Source organism: Chaetodon auriga, chromosome 11 (assembly GCF_051107435.1).
Source record: "Chaetodon auriga isolate fChaAug3 chromosome 11, fChaAug3.hap1, whole genome shotgun sequence".
Classification (NCBI taxonomy): Eukaryota; Metazoa; Chordata; class Actinopteri; order Chaetodontiformes; family Chaetodontidae; genus Chaetodon; species Chaetodon auriga.
The window spans coordinates 295,157-310,582 of NC_135084.1; the positions used below are offsets into that span (position 1 = coordinate 295,157).

Genomic DNA, 15,426 nt, shown 5'->3' on the forward strand with positions numbered 1-15,426 from the left:
GCGGTACAATAACGAGTGTCTGCAGTGAAGCATGGTGGGGGTTCCTTGCAAGTTTGGGGCTGCATGTCTGCAAATGGAGTTGGAGATTTGGTCAGGCTTAATGTTGTCCTCAATGCTGAGAAATACAATAAAGTGTTGCTTTCTTTAAAAGAATGCTCACACTGGCTGCTTTCAGAGTGTTAGGAAAACAACCAGTTGTCAAAGAGGTATTGATGAAGTGTGTGAGGAGGAAAGGAAGGAGGTCTGGTGCAATAGACTGAAGAAGGTGAGAGGACATTGGGTGAAGATGGCAGGTAGGTAGTTGGGCACCAAGGTAACCAGGGTTAGTACATCAGTGGGACAGAGGGGTGAAAAGGAGGCTTGTATAGCACCTGGGGGGGGGGGGGGGGGGGGGGGGTAGGAGGTGTGTGTGTGTGTGGGGGGGGGGCTTTGTGGTGTCAACAGAGCAACATATAAAGACGCAGAGACAGAGAGGTGTCAACTGAATTTGGGAATAAACCTTTTGAGGAAAAAGACAGAACATAACATTCCTTTATTCATATCTAAGAGCACATAGAAGAACGCTGACCTGAAAGACCTTAATACATTATATGAACAGGTTGAAGTACCAGCAAAATGCAAGAACGCTGGCTTCTGCTATTGCTAAGGCCCTGTGATTTTGACTCCGGTGGAGTTGAGGTTTGTGCTCAGACAGAGTTGGCTAAGCTAAATCTTCAGCAAGAGATGTTAGCTTTGGAAAAGTCCCAATTTGAGCATGACGAAATTAAGGTTCTCAACCTAAACATCAAGACAAGATGAAGTTATTCATGAATGTTATTCATTAAACATTTATAGAGTTTAATGAAACCCTATAATGGTATTATAATGTCATATGAAAGTGCATTATAGACATGGCCTTCATAGAAAGAGTTACCGAAACATCATTTTTTTCAATAATTTTCTTTTAAGTGGTGTCAGTCAGCACGTGACACAGCTATCAAAAGTTGATTCTCTGAAAAAATGGGCGTGGTAGCTAATGATTATGACTTAACATAAAGGTAGACACATGAAAGTGAGGATGCATTATGTCACACTGCTGCAAGTTGCTTTCACGAAAAGCTCAAGTTATACAAGTGGCACTAGTGACTACTTTTACCCAAGGTCATGGCAACACTTTCAAACTTGGTTCCAACTCAGATATACTCGTAAAGCAGAGGGAAAAACTTCTGGCATGCTGGGCAAAAGCTGAGGTACCTGCAGAGTTTAAAGACTTCATGGCTGGGTATCTTTGGCCAGAGAAGAACAAACCACTTCCATGGACCAAGACATCAAAATCTCTTAATGCTGTAATATGGTGAGAATCTTTACAGCCTCAGAATCAAGAAAACATAAATGGAAAAATTCAGGTCTGAAAGGGTTAAAAACTTTTATTTTGATTTCCAAGTAAGTTGTGGCACTGTAAAATGTAAATAGAAACACAACGTGATGATTTGCAAAACATTGAAAACTAACTGAAGATAGCACAAAAACAATCACAAATTTCATCATTTTTGAAAATTATATCCTCATTTAGAATTTGATGTCAGCAAAAAAGGACAGAAGCACCAAAAGACTGGAAAGGTTGTGAAATGGGGCTATAAATAAAAAGCCTTGAAACTCTCTTTTTGTGATTGCAGAGGTCTGTGTGTGTGTCCCTACCAAGCAGCCACAAAAACTACTACTTACTATGAGTGTTTGCCATAAGAGATGAATCTCTCAGTCTGCACATATCCCTGCATGGTTTTTCAATAAATCTTCATGCATTCATGCATTTATTTCACCGAACCTTGCAGTCATACAATAATGTGTGCCTTTGGCTATCAGGATAATATGATCTTAAAAGAAATACGTATTCATATTTGGGGCATCTGATTGGTTACCTGATCAAAGAGCTTCCTGTTCACAAAAAGCGTGTTGTCTGGCTTGGCCAACTGGCGAGCCAAAAAAGTGAAGAGCCCGCCAACCTGGGAAGGAGTAAAGTCTGGGTTGTCCACCATCACCTTGGTAACACAAAAGACAGAGAAAATAAAAACAACAAAATTAGCTAATGATATCAATTTATCCTCATTAGTCATTTCTGTCCAGGACAACAAGATGATAAGATGGCTCTGCTAATGTTTTCACATGCAGGTGACCTAAATGTTGGCTCTGTATTGTTGAGTTTGAATAATACAAGGATATCATATATTGTCTTTAATACACACATATACATAAGATTACCACTGCATTTTGTGTATGGTCCCAGTTGTTTGTCTGATTTGCCATGACAGAGCGCAACAACCAAGAGGTCTGTTCTGGAAATGGTTTTGCAATATCACTATGTCTGTTACGATAAAGCAGCACCTCTTTATGTTCCATGCTGTCCTAGCCATCAAAAATAATGTCAAACAAATGAAACAGCTCATGGAATTCTTTTTGTGATTTTACCTGAAGTAAGATGTCCACTATCCTCTGTTGGTACTCAAGGGCCTGCTTGTCATTCTTAAAGTCTTCAAATGTCTAGAATGAAGCAAAAACTAATTCTTAAATGAAAAAAATGGAAAGAAAGTGAAGATGAAAACACAACCTCAAAGTGGCCAGGTGAAACCAAAACAAGATTAATACTACAGGTACTGTACGGCTGAGTGCCATCCAATTTTAATTTAAAGATTCAAAACGTTAATTTTTGCACACTGGCACAACCTTACGGGTATGTCACCCTGCATTCCACTGCACATATTGTTTAAAATGTGACAAATAAAAACTTCTTCTTTGAAACAACACAGGTACTGTCCTTATTATGTTGCAAAATGCTGAAAACTGGTGATGAGAGACTTATACTTTATGTACTGATGATCTTCTTTAAACCTGCAATAACTGATTATTTTTTGTGGGCAGTGGTTGTACACACAACACCGACATCATCACATTTTAAGCAGTTGAATTTGCAGTTATAGTTATCTATGTACACATTAAGAAGTTATGGAGCAACATTAACATTCATTCAGTCTGGTTACTGATCACATGAAAAATGTAGGTCCAATATTCACTCTCTCTTAGCTGTTTTTTGGTCTCTACCAACTCCTGAGTGAAATATCTGGCTCTTTAGCCACACACTGTACACATCAGACTTCTGTAACATCCAGAAGTTGTCCGATGATACATAATAGGCAAGATGACGCTGTGTTAGGTGGTCGCCTATTACAGTAGCTCCATCGTTTTCATACGTTTTTGTTCATTTAATGTGTTTTCCATTATTTTTTAATTCTATCTTTGCAACTATAATTCTGGTAACTGTGTCGAGATGGTTGCGTGCAGTTTTACAACTTCTGAAGAAGAAGAATCGGGGGGAGACATTCCCCTTTATTTGTCACACACACATGCGAGCACGGCACACGGAGGTGAAATTTGACTTCCGCCTTTAACCCATCCTGGTCGTCCCTCCTCCACGGCAGACCAGGAGCGGTGGGCAGCCAGACCGGCGCCCGGGGACCCATTGTTCTGCGTCACCATTGGTCAGGTGGTGATCTTCTTGCATGTTTTTAGTGGGGGTATATTTTTACGGAGGATACCCCAGGTGAACACGGGGAGAACATGCAAACTCCACACAGAAAGGCCCTCCTCGAGCAGGCACCGAAGCATGGTGGAGGACACACCCGGTGCCCGCAGCGAGATTCGAACCCGGGACCTTCTTGCTGTGAGGCGACAGTGTTGCCACCGTGCCACCGTGCCACCGTGCCACCCACCGTGGCCCTTCTGTTACTTTTTGCTCTCCTCGCAATTGAAAGCTGTACAGAGAGGAGTGGGGGCCATGTCTACATACGCAAGCAACTGATCACGTTGTCTAAACCCACGCTGCCGCCTGGAGAGAGGATTGTAGTCCTTGACGAGTTGAAGAGGCGATGGCGGGCTGCAGAGCTGGAAACTAAATGGAGGGCCAAGGCACGGAGATACAGACCATCCGACATTGAGCTGCTGGCTGTGGGGATTCGGCCTTATTATTTGCCTCAGGAGTTCACGTCCACCATCGTGGTCACTGTTTGATCGCCCCCTCCGCTTTGTGGACAGTGAGGAGGTGGACTCAGGAGGCTAATGAGTCACTGCAGGACTGCTTTGAGACAACAGACTGGGATGTGTGGTGTGAGCCACACGGGGAGGACATCAACAGCCTGACAGAATGTATCACAGAGTACATCAAATTCTGTGAACAGACCCTACTGCCAACCCGGACTGTATGCTGCTTTCCCAACAACAAGCCCTGGATCACCAGTGACCTGAAAAGTCTGCTTCATAGGAAGAAACAAGCCTTCAGGTCAGGGGACAAAAAAGAACTGCGGAGCGTTCAGAGGGAGATGCTGAGGCAGAGCAGAGATGCCTACAGGAGGAAGCTGGATGGCAAACTCCAGGAAAACAAGTCAGGAGACAGACCAGCAGTCGGCAGCCTCGAGAGGGCCAATGAACTAAACCACTTTCTCAACAGGTTTAGCTCACAGCCAGGAGTGGCCTTGCATTCCCCCACCCCCTCACACCTCACCACTGTCCCTGATGGCCTCCATAACCCCTTTCTCTCTCCAACCCTGAACACCCCCCTGGTGATCCTTCCCTTGGACTCAACTCCCACATCCCCTACCATCCCCCACAGTACCCCCTCCACTGGCACCATCCCCTGCCTGACTGCATGCCAGATAAGAGGACAGCTGAAGATGCTACACCTGGGCAGGGCTGCTGGCCCTGATGGCATTAGTTCCAGAGTGCCAGCCAGCTGTCCATGATCCTGGGACAGCTCTTCAACCTGAGCCTGCAGAGAGTCCCGGTGCTGTGGAAGACATCCTGCGTGGTTCCTGTTCACTGGCAGCGTTCTGTCTGAGACTGTGGAAAGTAGTACAGGAGTGCCACAGGGGAATGTTTTGTCTCCTTTTCTCTTCACCTTGTACACCTCAGACTTCCAGTACAACTCCTCATTATGCCACCTACAGAAGTTTTCGGACGACTCAGTGTTGGTGGGGTGTATAAAGGATGGACGAGAGGAGGAATACAGAGCAGTGGTAGATGATTTTGTGGAATGGTCTGGTAGAAAACACCTGCTGCTTAACGTGGCCAAGACCAAGGAGATTGTGACTGATTTCAGAAGGAACAGGATGACCACACAGCCACTGTGTATTCTGGGGGAGAGCGCAACAGTGGTGGGGGATTTCAAATACTTACACCTCAACAACAGATTAAACTGGAAAACCAACATCAACGCTGTCTACAGGAAGGGGATAAGCAGACTCTATTTCCTGAGGAGGCTCAGATCATTCAACATGTGCAGCAAGATGTTTACATCTATTTATCAGTTGCAACTTGCACATATTTTTTTTGGTGTATAGTTTATACCTCTGGCTCGCTCTCTCTTTAAGAATGGCTGTTATTCTGTGTTTATATGCTTAGTAACATTGCATTTTATATTATTATAATATATATTATATAATGTGCAATATAATACATATTATCTAACTATATACTTAGTTTTACTTTCAACATTTGCTGTTATTCTTGTTCATATACTTAGATATATTTTACATACTTAGTTTTATTTTAAGAATTGCTGCTATTCTGTTTATATACTTAGCTATATTCTAAGAATTGCTGTTATTCTGTTTATATACTTAGATTTTTTTTAGAACATTCTTTTGTCTTAGTTTTATTCTCATCCTCATTCTTCTTTAGCCATCTTCAATTTTCTAGGCAGTGGTCAGTTGGGGCTGTGAAAGCTCTGAGAGGAACAGAAAAAGACTGAACAAACTGGTCAGGAGAGCTGGCTCTATCCTGGACTGCCCTCCGGACAACATCAAGGAGGTGGGTGAGAGGAGGATGTTAGCCAAGATGACATCAATCATAGACAACCCATCACATTTCCTACATGAGACGGTGGGGGCCCTAAGCATACTGTTTGCACTATTGTGGGATTTTCTACTTTAACATCTTACTATTACATCCATGCAATATCTTGTGCAATCTTACATATAGGATTAGACTGTCGGGGGACCTTGAAAGATACACCAAGCACCTCTGTTCATCTCTTCCTCTCCATCTGCAGGCTTTCATATTCTACCAAGACACATTACTAACTTAGCTTCTTCCGTGGAGTCTTTGTGCTTTGTCGTCTCACAGGTTCCCATGGACAGTGGTTGAAGCCGGATTGTGGATTGTAGCTACATCTCCTGCCGTGGCCCTGCCTGACATCCACTTCAACTGCTACTCCTATTAGTCATACTTCCATTATTATTACATCCCTAGTGCTGTGTTACGTACTTGTTATCAATATGTACATATGTATATCACACACATTAATATATCATATATGTATACACTATGCTATATATATTACATATAGTTTAGAGTCTATTATTAAAAGTGTCACTGTTACTGTGATTGCATTTCTCTCTCTCTCTTTCTCTCTCTCTCTCTCTCTCTCTCTCTCTCTCTCTCTCTCTCTCTAACCCAATCAGTCGATCCTGGTTCCGCCTAAGGTTTCTGTCTGTTAAAAGGAAGTTTTTCCAAGTGTTTTCCAAGTGTTTGCTTATGAGAGAACTGTTGGGTCTCTGTAGGTAAAGAGTATGGTCTGTACCAGCTCTATATGGAAAGTGTCCTGAGAAACATCTGTTGTGATTTGGCCCTATACAAATAAATCTGAATTGAATTGAATATGTAATTACATATTTTTCTATCTTTTTCATACATATAAATCTTTTTTAGAAACTGTACTACATTGAACTGGGGCTTGGCAGTGTTAAGGTGTGTGTGGTGTTAATAAGGAACTGATTCAGATTAATGGCCTACTATAGGATATTTAAGATACACCCATCTAGTCTTTCAACATGCTAAACACATATTTACCACCATGACGAGAGTGAATATGATATGAAGAAATCTCACCATGGCAAGGACATTGAGGAACTCCCGCGTGTCAAAATGTAGGAGTGTACGAATACATGGGAAAACCTCCTCCTCCTCCGATGAGTCTGCTGAATGGAGACGGATAAGAAACTCAAACACCTAACACACAAATGCATGCACACACACAGCACACACACACACACACACACACACACACACACACACACACACACACACACACACATTGCTTATTAGGCCCAGCAACTGTGACAAACTCAGACAATAAATGAACAGAGTGCACAGAAACAACAACCATCAGACAAGGCATCAGATGATACAAAGTATTAAGCCCACAGCAGCACTTCTCTTAGTTAAAAATCTGTTACCTTACCGTGTGGGACAATTAGGATCACTCTTCTTGAAGAACATGAGGCTGTAACTACATATCACTAACTAAGCAGAGCTATTTTTAGGTTTGCAAAAATTTGAATTTTACCGTTGTCGAATGTGTAAAGATAAATTGCATTGTTACAATTGTATAACAACAGTGAGTAGGAAATAGGATTTAAAATATGGATGTCATGAGTTGGAGCACTTTCTGATGTCATCACTTTTCGGAAAACTGCCAATATTCTAAATCTAAATTGTTGATTTTCTGTCACAATAACTCTCAAAGTGAATTTCGTGATGAAATAGCAAACAGAAATTGCAAAAAACTTCCTGTTGTTGACTGGTTGGTCTCTCTTCTGTAGGGTAGTCAATACATGCCATGCTCGGCAAGCAGTTGATGTGGTACAGAGAAACACCAATTAATTATTTGGGAATGTGTCACCATAAGCAGTTTGACCATATGATGGTGAGAACTACCTGGCGCCTTGTCCACCAAAGGGCTTCGTGAAATTGTGTTTCCTTTTTTTTAAAAAAAGTTATAATAATTTTTCTTCCCTCTTTCTTGGTTGAAATTAGCTTAAATTGAGACATACTGGTGGAGGATTCAATACAGAGGAGATTTCTGGTCACAGGTGTAACATGCCTAGCCCTGTATGCATATCACATGGCCTGCAGCTCTCTTTGTTTTAAATGTCTATTTTCAAGTATATGTTGTTTATACATCTGTGTGGTCTGCTTCGGTGATGTTTTATCCTGCTGTTTAAATGACAGTTATTTCATTTCTGTAGCCTAATATTGCTTGTTTCACCCACTGTGCTGTCTATAGCCCTTTTTATTTATTGTTGGTCATTTGTGTTTGTCTGAGTTGTGTTCTATTTTCTGGTTAATTCTAGTGTGGCTACACAGAGGAAGGATGTTTTATGTTTATAATCAGATGTACAAACAAGCTGGATAATGTGCTGAAATAAATGGGATTTTGGAATTTTTTGTTGAATTTTGACACTAGGCTCAGGATGCAATGTTGTTTCACTAGTCCATGAAATTCACACAGAGACAAAACAGCTCAAAATATGTGCCAATAAACACTTTTGTTTCCTTAGGTCTCAGCTCAGGTCATGGTTCAGCTCAGGTTTTGAAGAATGTTTAAATGTAGACACATGTGGGGTCACTATTCAACCTTCTTTCAAAGTCGCACTGAATTACTGATACCGACATTCTCCCTTGGACTCATTGGGCTCTATTTTCGTGCCCGCCACTGACGGAGCGCAGGGTGCGCACCCCGCACAGTGGTATTTTCATGCAGCGCAGGCGGACGCACAGTGCACTTGGTATTTTGGTAAACGTGCAGAGAGGTCCTCGGTCTTCCCCGGGGCCTCCTCCCGGTGGGGCATGCCTGGAACACCTCCCTGGGGAGGCGTCCAGGGGGCATCCGGTACAGATGCCCGAGCCACCTCAGCTGACTCCTCTCAATGTGGAGGAGCAGCGACTCTACTCTGAGCTCCTCCCGGGTGACAGAGCTCCTCACCCTGTCTCTAAGGGAGTGCCCCGCCACCCTGCGGAGGAAACTCATTTCAGCCGCTTGTATCCGGGACCTCGTTCTTTCGGTCATGACCCAAAGTTCATGACCATAGGTGAGGGTAGGAACGTAGATTGACCGGTAAATCGAGAGCTTCGCCTTTCGGCTCAGCTCCTTCTTCACCACAACGGACCGATACAGCGACCGCATTACTGCTGCCGCTGCACCTATCCGCCTGTCAATCTCACGCTCCATTCTTCCCTCACTCGTGAACAAGATCCCAAGATACTTAAACTCCTCCACTTGAGGCAGGATCTCTCCCCCAACCCGGAGGGAGCAAGCCACCTTTTTCCGGTCGAGAACCATGGCCTCGGACTTGGAGGTGCTGACTCTCATCCCAGCTGCTTCACAATGTCACTATGTCGCTCGGCTGGCCTGGGAACGCCTCGGGGTCCCCCCGGAGGAGCTGGAGGAAGTGTCCGGGGAGAGGGAAGTTTGGGCGTCCCTGCTCAGACTGCTGCCCCCGCGACCCGGCCCCGGATAAGCGGGTGGGAATGGATGGATGGTGCAGAGAGGTACACCAGGATGGGCGTTGCGGCACAGTAGGGGGAGGTGTCGGCAGGATCAGCCGGCGGATTTGGATTTTCGGTCCATTTCGGTCCACGCCGGGGCGTAAAAGTGTGCTGAAAGCTTGCCACCCCAGACCTGGTCAACTCTGTGCACCAGCGGCACGCCGCTGGGCAAGTGAATTTTCGTAAACCGGCGGAGTCGTGCGCCCACGTCACCAATACCTCACAGGCAGGTGTCCACAGTGTCTGGCATTTCACTGCAATCAATAATTAGCAACAGCCACGATTCAATGCAACTATCTGAGTCAGCACATACAGTCAGACCTAAATTTATATATTTTGATCAGTATCTCACCTTACCACATCGCAAGCACGTTCGGCATACGTAATGGTCACTCAACCTGACCGAATGTACACAGGTACATAGATAAGGCCACTGCGAGCTTGGACCTCCCGGACCAGAACGTCAGTCTCCTCCTGGGAGAAGTTTGGGCGTCAGACAGTTTCCTGCATGGGCTCAGTCATCCTCGATACTTGCCATGCGCCTCGCCAACGGCGTTTTTAAAGGTGAGGCAAGGAGCTGGTGTGATTAGTCAAGATTGGACTCGCCTGTGTCAAACCCACTCCATGCCTTCTCCCCTCCCTCCTTCCGAGTTGCGCCGCTGGGTGGGACTGAGACGAGAAGGGGGAGTAGTTGCGCCCGCAGCGCAGTGCACAAAAATACCAAAGTCTGCGCCGCCACACCCCATCGGCGAAGCGCACCTGACTTTGCAAAATGAAAATAGAGCCCATTATGTTCACACTGGGTGGCTGTGGCTCAAGAGGTAGAGCGGTCATGCTTTATTATTATTTATCAGAGGGTTGGGGGATCGATCCCTGGTCTTGGCAGTCTCCATGTCAAAGTATCCTTGGGCAAGATTCTGAACTCCAAATTGCCCCCTGATGCTGTGCAGTGTGTGAATGATTAAAAGGTTGTATGAATGAATGCAGACTTGTGTTGTAAAATTGCTTTGAGTTGTCATCAGACTAGAAAGGGGCTATATAAATACAGTCCATTTACAGGTACAAAGTATACACATAAAGCATTGTTTATTTTCAATTATTAATTGGCTCTGAGAGCTTACAGAAATTCTCAATCATGTCCCACTTCCATGATGACTGCTGAAATACAATGATCTTTTGCAGCTTTAATCATTACCACAAAACATAATCTATCGTGGTCCTCTGCAAAAACAGAACCAGTAACATGAAATCACTTTGGCAAATTTTTAATATATTCTACAGTGACATAAGTACGGGAGAGAACGAACACACCCACATCTTCTCAAATGAATCTTTGTCAAATATGGTGTCTACGTACCTGGTTCTTAACTTGAACAACAAGGTCTTCAGGAATGTCTCCTAGTGGATATGCTCTTCCCGCAAGACAGCAGCTATATAAACAAACACATGCATGCACATAGGCATGCATGCACACGTTAGGTATTCATCACTTTTGGGGACATTACATAGACTTACATTCATTTCCTAGAGACTTACCCCAACCATAACCACAACCCCCACTTGCCCTACCCTCACCCTTACCCTAAACTTAACCCAACTCTAACCTTAACAGAAGTCTTCACCCTAAAATTCAATGACCTACATTATGGGGACCTGCATTTTGTCCGCACAAGTACAGCGGGTCCCCTCAATGTGACTCTGTAAACCGATTTCTAACCCCTCAACATGCATAACACTCACTCATTCACTCACTCATACACACACACACACACACACACACACACACACACACACACCCACACACACACACACTTTTCTATATGTACTAACAGTACTTATAATAACAAATACATACATTAATAAATTGATATGAAGTCACTTGTTTGTAAGTTGCATAACAATAATAATAAAAGAAACAAAAAGAAATAACAAAAAGAAAGCAAAAATATATAACCATAAACAGTGAATCAGCACAACAAACTTTTGACATAATTCCCTAACAATGACTGTATATCAAGATGAATAATCTGACAGCTCTTCAAAAGCGAAGCCAAAACATCTCAATTGCCACCTGGTGGCTGGCAGCAGTATAGGTCATAAATCCCATCCTCTCCATGTTTGCAGATGGGATAATGGCCATGCTACTAGTCAAATTTTTCCTAGAGATGGTGTCTGTCATTTTAGGTAGTTCTTATCTGCTGTATGTTTAAGTGTTAATTTTTCTGTTAGATCTGGTTTCTATTAGTTATTTTATGCTATAAAATGGGTGTGCAACATCATGATTGACAGTAAACCAAACCCCTGATTGAGTTGGGCAGGTGTTTGGGCAGGGCCTCTATGTCAATTTTTTAATACAAGTACAGCAAATGAATCAAACATACCTTATCTGAAATTACCTACCCAAAATAAATAGAGTATATCTTCACAACTACAAGGGCTGTATCAATAATCTTGGTCTCAAAATAAAGCTAAGACCTATGAGATTACTACAGAAGTGTCAGAATCAAGATATGTGTTACTGTGTCAGAGTAAATTCACCTTGAACACAGTAGAAATTTTTAATTTTTATTTCTGCCTAAAAAAAAAACAAACATTATTTTGAGTGAGAACCACCTTTGAATCATGTGATGGAAGCCAAATTCATCTACGAATTAGTAAAGTAATATCTGATGAGTAACTGTGCAAAAGCACATGCCAAAATAATGAACCTGAGCAGTTTTACAGATGTTTTCACATAGGCACTCGTCTGATCGCATCTGAGCGGAGTACCATTATCTCTAGCAGGCTCACTAACAATCTTCTCTGTTGCAGCTGTTTTTCTGCTTGCTGTTGTTCTCAGCTTTCATGAAAGGACCAAATGCAAATAAAACAGTAAAATAACACCTCGGGCTGCTCAGCAGGGTAATGATGGGACAAATGACTTGAGGTGTCGGAGTGTCTGTCGAGCAAAAGTCGGCATGCCAGATGAAGCCTCTATTCAAGGCTTGTATCGTTCCTGTGGAAATCATGTGACCGACGACAAATGAGGCCTCGGTTTGTGTGGGTTACGTCACTGTCTAATTCCGAGTATCGTTTCCGTATAAAGCGGGTTCGAAATTCACGCTTCTTTGTGGATGTGTTTATGGTGGCGGGGAGTGGCAGGGAGTGGAGTGTTTCAGCGTGTCTGTAGCAAGTTGGTAGAGAGTTCAGTAAATTACATAAGTAGATTATTAACGAGTGAAATATATTATAGATAGATAGATAGATAGATAGATAGATAGATAGATAGATCAGTACTAGTGCCATTATCACAATTATTATTATTATTAGCTTCTGTTAGTAAGGGTACAATTACACCAAACTGAGCTGGAAGGCTTCATCCTCTCTTTCTATGGAGCCTCCAAGAAAGAGGAAGTCTTCTCCTGTCTGGAATTTTGACATGGTTGCTCACAACAAGGTATATGTGAATGATTATATTTTATTTGCACATCATCACAATATGGCCATATAACTTTTGTTTTTAAATAAAAACCAGTGACCATTCTCATCCACTACCCCGATGAAACAGTGTTTCCTGTGTCCCACATCCCTGCACTAAGCACAAAAACAAAGTTTTATTTATGGTGCGGTATGAATTATGTTTCGTTTGGGTGGCAATGCTTGGTAGAGGCTTTTAGCTGAGTTTCTCCCCTTATTCTGGTATCGCACAAGTTAGGATTGGTGCTTCCTAGTGTGACCATTAATCATCCGAGCTGCACGCATCTCAGGCTTGCCCCCTGTACAGGGGGTGCTCGTATTGCTCTAACTAGTCTGCATCTCACTGTGTGCCCATGCTCAACAACCTTTATTTGGAACAAAAGGAATCCACGTCCACAGAAATGCATACTGCAGAAACCTCATCTCATTGGCTTGGCACTCCCTAACTTTTTGTTTTATTATTGGGCAGCCAACATTAGATAGCGGGATGGGGCAGCCCAGAAAGAGGCGCAGTGACTCCAGTGATGGTGATTTCTTTCCAAAAGTGGTTAATGGGTGTACAGTGCAAGGTGGACATGCAAATACATGCAAAACATGCATAATTTTTTATTGTAAATGTTTCTATCTTCTATTTTTTTTCTCTTACTACTTCTATTGTTACAAATCAAAACACCAAAGCAAAAATTCTAGTATGTGAAAATCTACATACAATAAATCTGATTCTGATTTATCCTGCACCGATGTTTGCAATTAAATGTACCATTGGCTGACTCATGCTGGCTTCTATTGACTACTCTACCCATTCTCCTGTATGTTGATGTGGAGAGGTCAGATTTTTACTATTTTTATATGCGTGTGTGTCTATGCAGCTGAGAGAGAAAGAGAGAGGGAATGAGAGACAATGTTGGTCAAAACCAGGCAGGGCTTTACATACTGTATCTGAAGTGACTGCTTTTTCCTTCCTTCTTCAGCGGTTTTCGGATTGGTGGCAGTTTTTTTTTTGCATCGTTGTGGATACTACTCATCAAATGTATAGTCTGTTCCTTGTAGTTATTTCCCTTGTTCTTACTGGTTCTTTGTGCTTCTGGTGCTTGAACTTCATGGCGACCAGCCATGGTTGGTTGTTGGTGTTCGACCCCAGATAGTGGATGTGGTGGAATGTTATGTTGCTGTCTCCGTTTCTACAGGTAGTTAGGCTGTGTGGTCATGAGTGCTTTCATTGATTTTTCAGGGTTGTCTACTGTTTTTTCACCAAATGCCACTGAAAACTAAATTGTCTTGCTGCGTACTTGTAAGTCAGAATAGTCTCATTCACGGCATTGTTTCATTGCTAACAGAACTGAGCTTGGTGGTAAGAATGTAAATAGTACTGTAGTGATTTATTTTTCCTTGTGAGAAATTTTATGCTCTGACAAACTGTCACACCTCTGGTCTGCATAAAAACTGTGACATCCTTTGCATACAAGGAAAGCAATGAGATGAAAGCCATTTGAAGCAATTTTTCTCAATTTACAAAAATTTAACTTATTATATCCACTATTCTGTTAAATAAGAGACATGAAGTCTTTTATGGAGAAGAGAGATGCTAGCTGACTATCATAAACCTGAACTACACCAATAGTTTGTTGACACTGCTTTCTGCTCAGTTTATAAATAAATAGTGTGGTTTTATATTTGTCATCATTTGAGGCCACATTACACATTTTTATAATCATTATGCATTTTTCTTAGTACTCTTGGAGCCTGCTTTGACAGTAAAGAGAAGTAGCATCTACAGGCAGATACCAAACTTTCGGCCATAATGTAGCTGCATGAACTAATGAACTGAGGTGTAAATTGAAATGTGTGAACTTACCTTATGTACACCAGAAGTTTATTTCCCATCACCACTTCCTCATCTGCCCAAGGAGAAAAAGAGTAAAAAATTTAAATATGCTTTTCAAACATTGCGTACAAATTGAGATGCTTAAAATAGTTAGTGTCATGAACTCTGCAGGTGGGGTTTCAAGCGTTACCTGTTAGGCTCCTCCCCTCCCGAAGTGGTGGGCCAATCACTGCAAAGAGTTTCTGAAATATATACATGAAGTAGACAACATAGAGGGAACGTGAATATTTTATATCAGCAATCAAAAAGCAGAATGGGAGCTGTGTCTTAACTTACAACGCGATCTATATAACTTCTATTTCTAATGTATTTTATTACCTTTTTATCTGTATTGCTTTGAGCTGCTGGAACTCCAATTTCCCTGAGGGGTCCTCCCAAAGGGATCAATAAAGTTCAATCTAATCTAATCTAATCTAATCTAATCTAATCTAATCCACAACTGAACCTAAAGGCAACAAACCATGTATGCAGTAGGTGAGGCTTTCTAGCGCATGAAGTTGGTTTGGGAACCTTTCCACAAGGATTTAGACTGAAAATTACAGTTATTTCTCATAACACCTTTTTCTGGCAAGAAAAGCACAATTTAAACAAAATGTTTTGTTTAAATTGTTTTGTAACATAAAACACTTTGGTGCATAAAACACCTTGGTACTTTAAAGTAATCCCATGTTCTTTATTGCGCTTGCATGTTCTGGAAGAATGTTACTCCTAGCCTTGAGTCGTAAATATCA

The 15,426-nt window shown here is 42.3% G+C and overlaps 1 protein-coding gene across 3 annotated transcripts in view; it reads right to left on the minus strand.

Annotated features, from left to right (window-relative positions):
* vps8 (VPS8 subunit of CORVET complex) overlaps positions 1–15,426 on the minus strand; it is a 184,283-nt gene that overhangs the window by 53,826 nt on the left and 115,031 nt on the right. For all 3 annotated transcript variants that reach the window (XM_076742305.1, XM_076742304.1, XM_076742306.1), the window contains 6 exons: positions 14,826–14,877; positions 14,666–14,708; positions 10,712–10,784; positions 6,916–7,035; positions 2,446–2,517; positions 1,899–2,018 (listed from right to left, as the gene is read on the minus strand). In XM_076742305.1, coding sequence (XP_076598420.1) covers positions 1,899–2,018; positions 2,446–2,517; positions 6,916–7,035; positions 10,712–10,784; positions 14,666–14,708; positions 14,826–14,877 — 480 coding nt within the window. The remainder of the gene's footprint in view (positions 1–1,898; positions 2,019–2,445; positions 2,518–6,915; positions 7,036–10,711; positions 10,785–14,665; positions 14,709–14,825; positions 14,878–15,426) is intronic.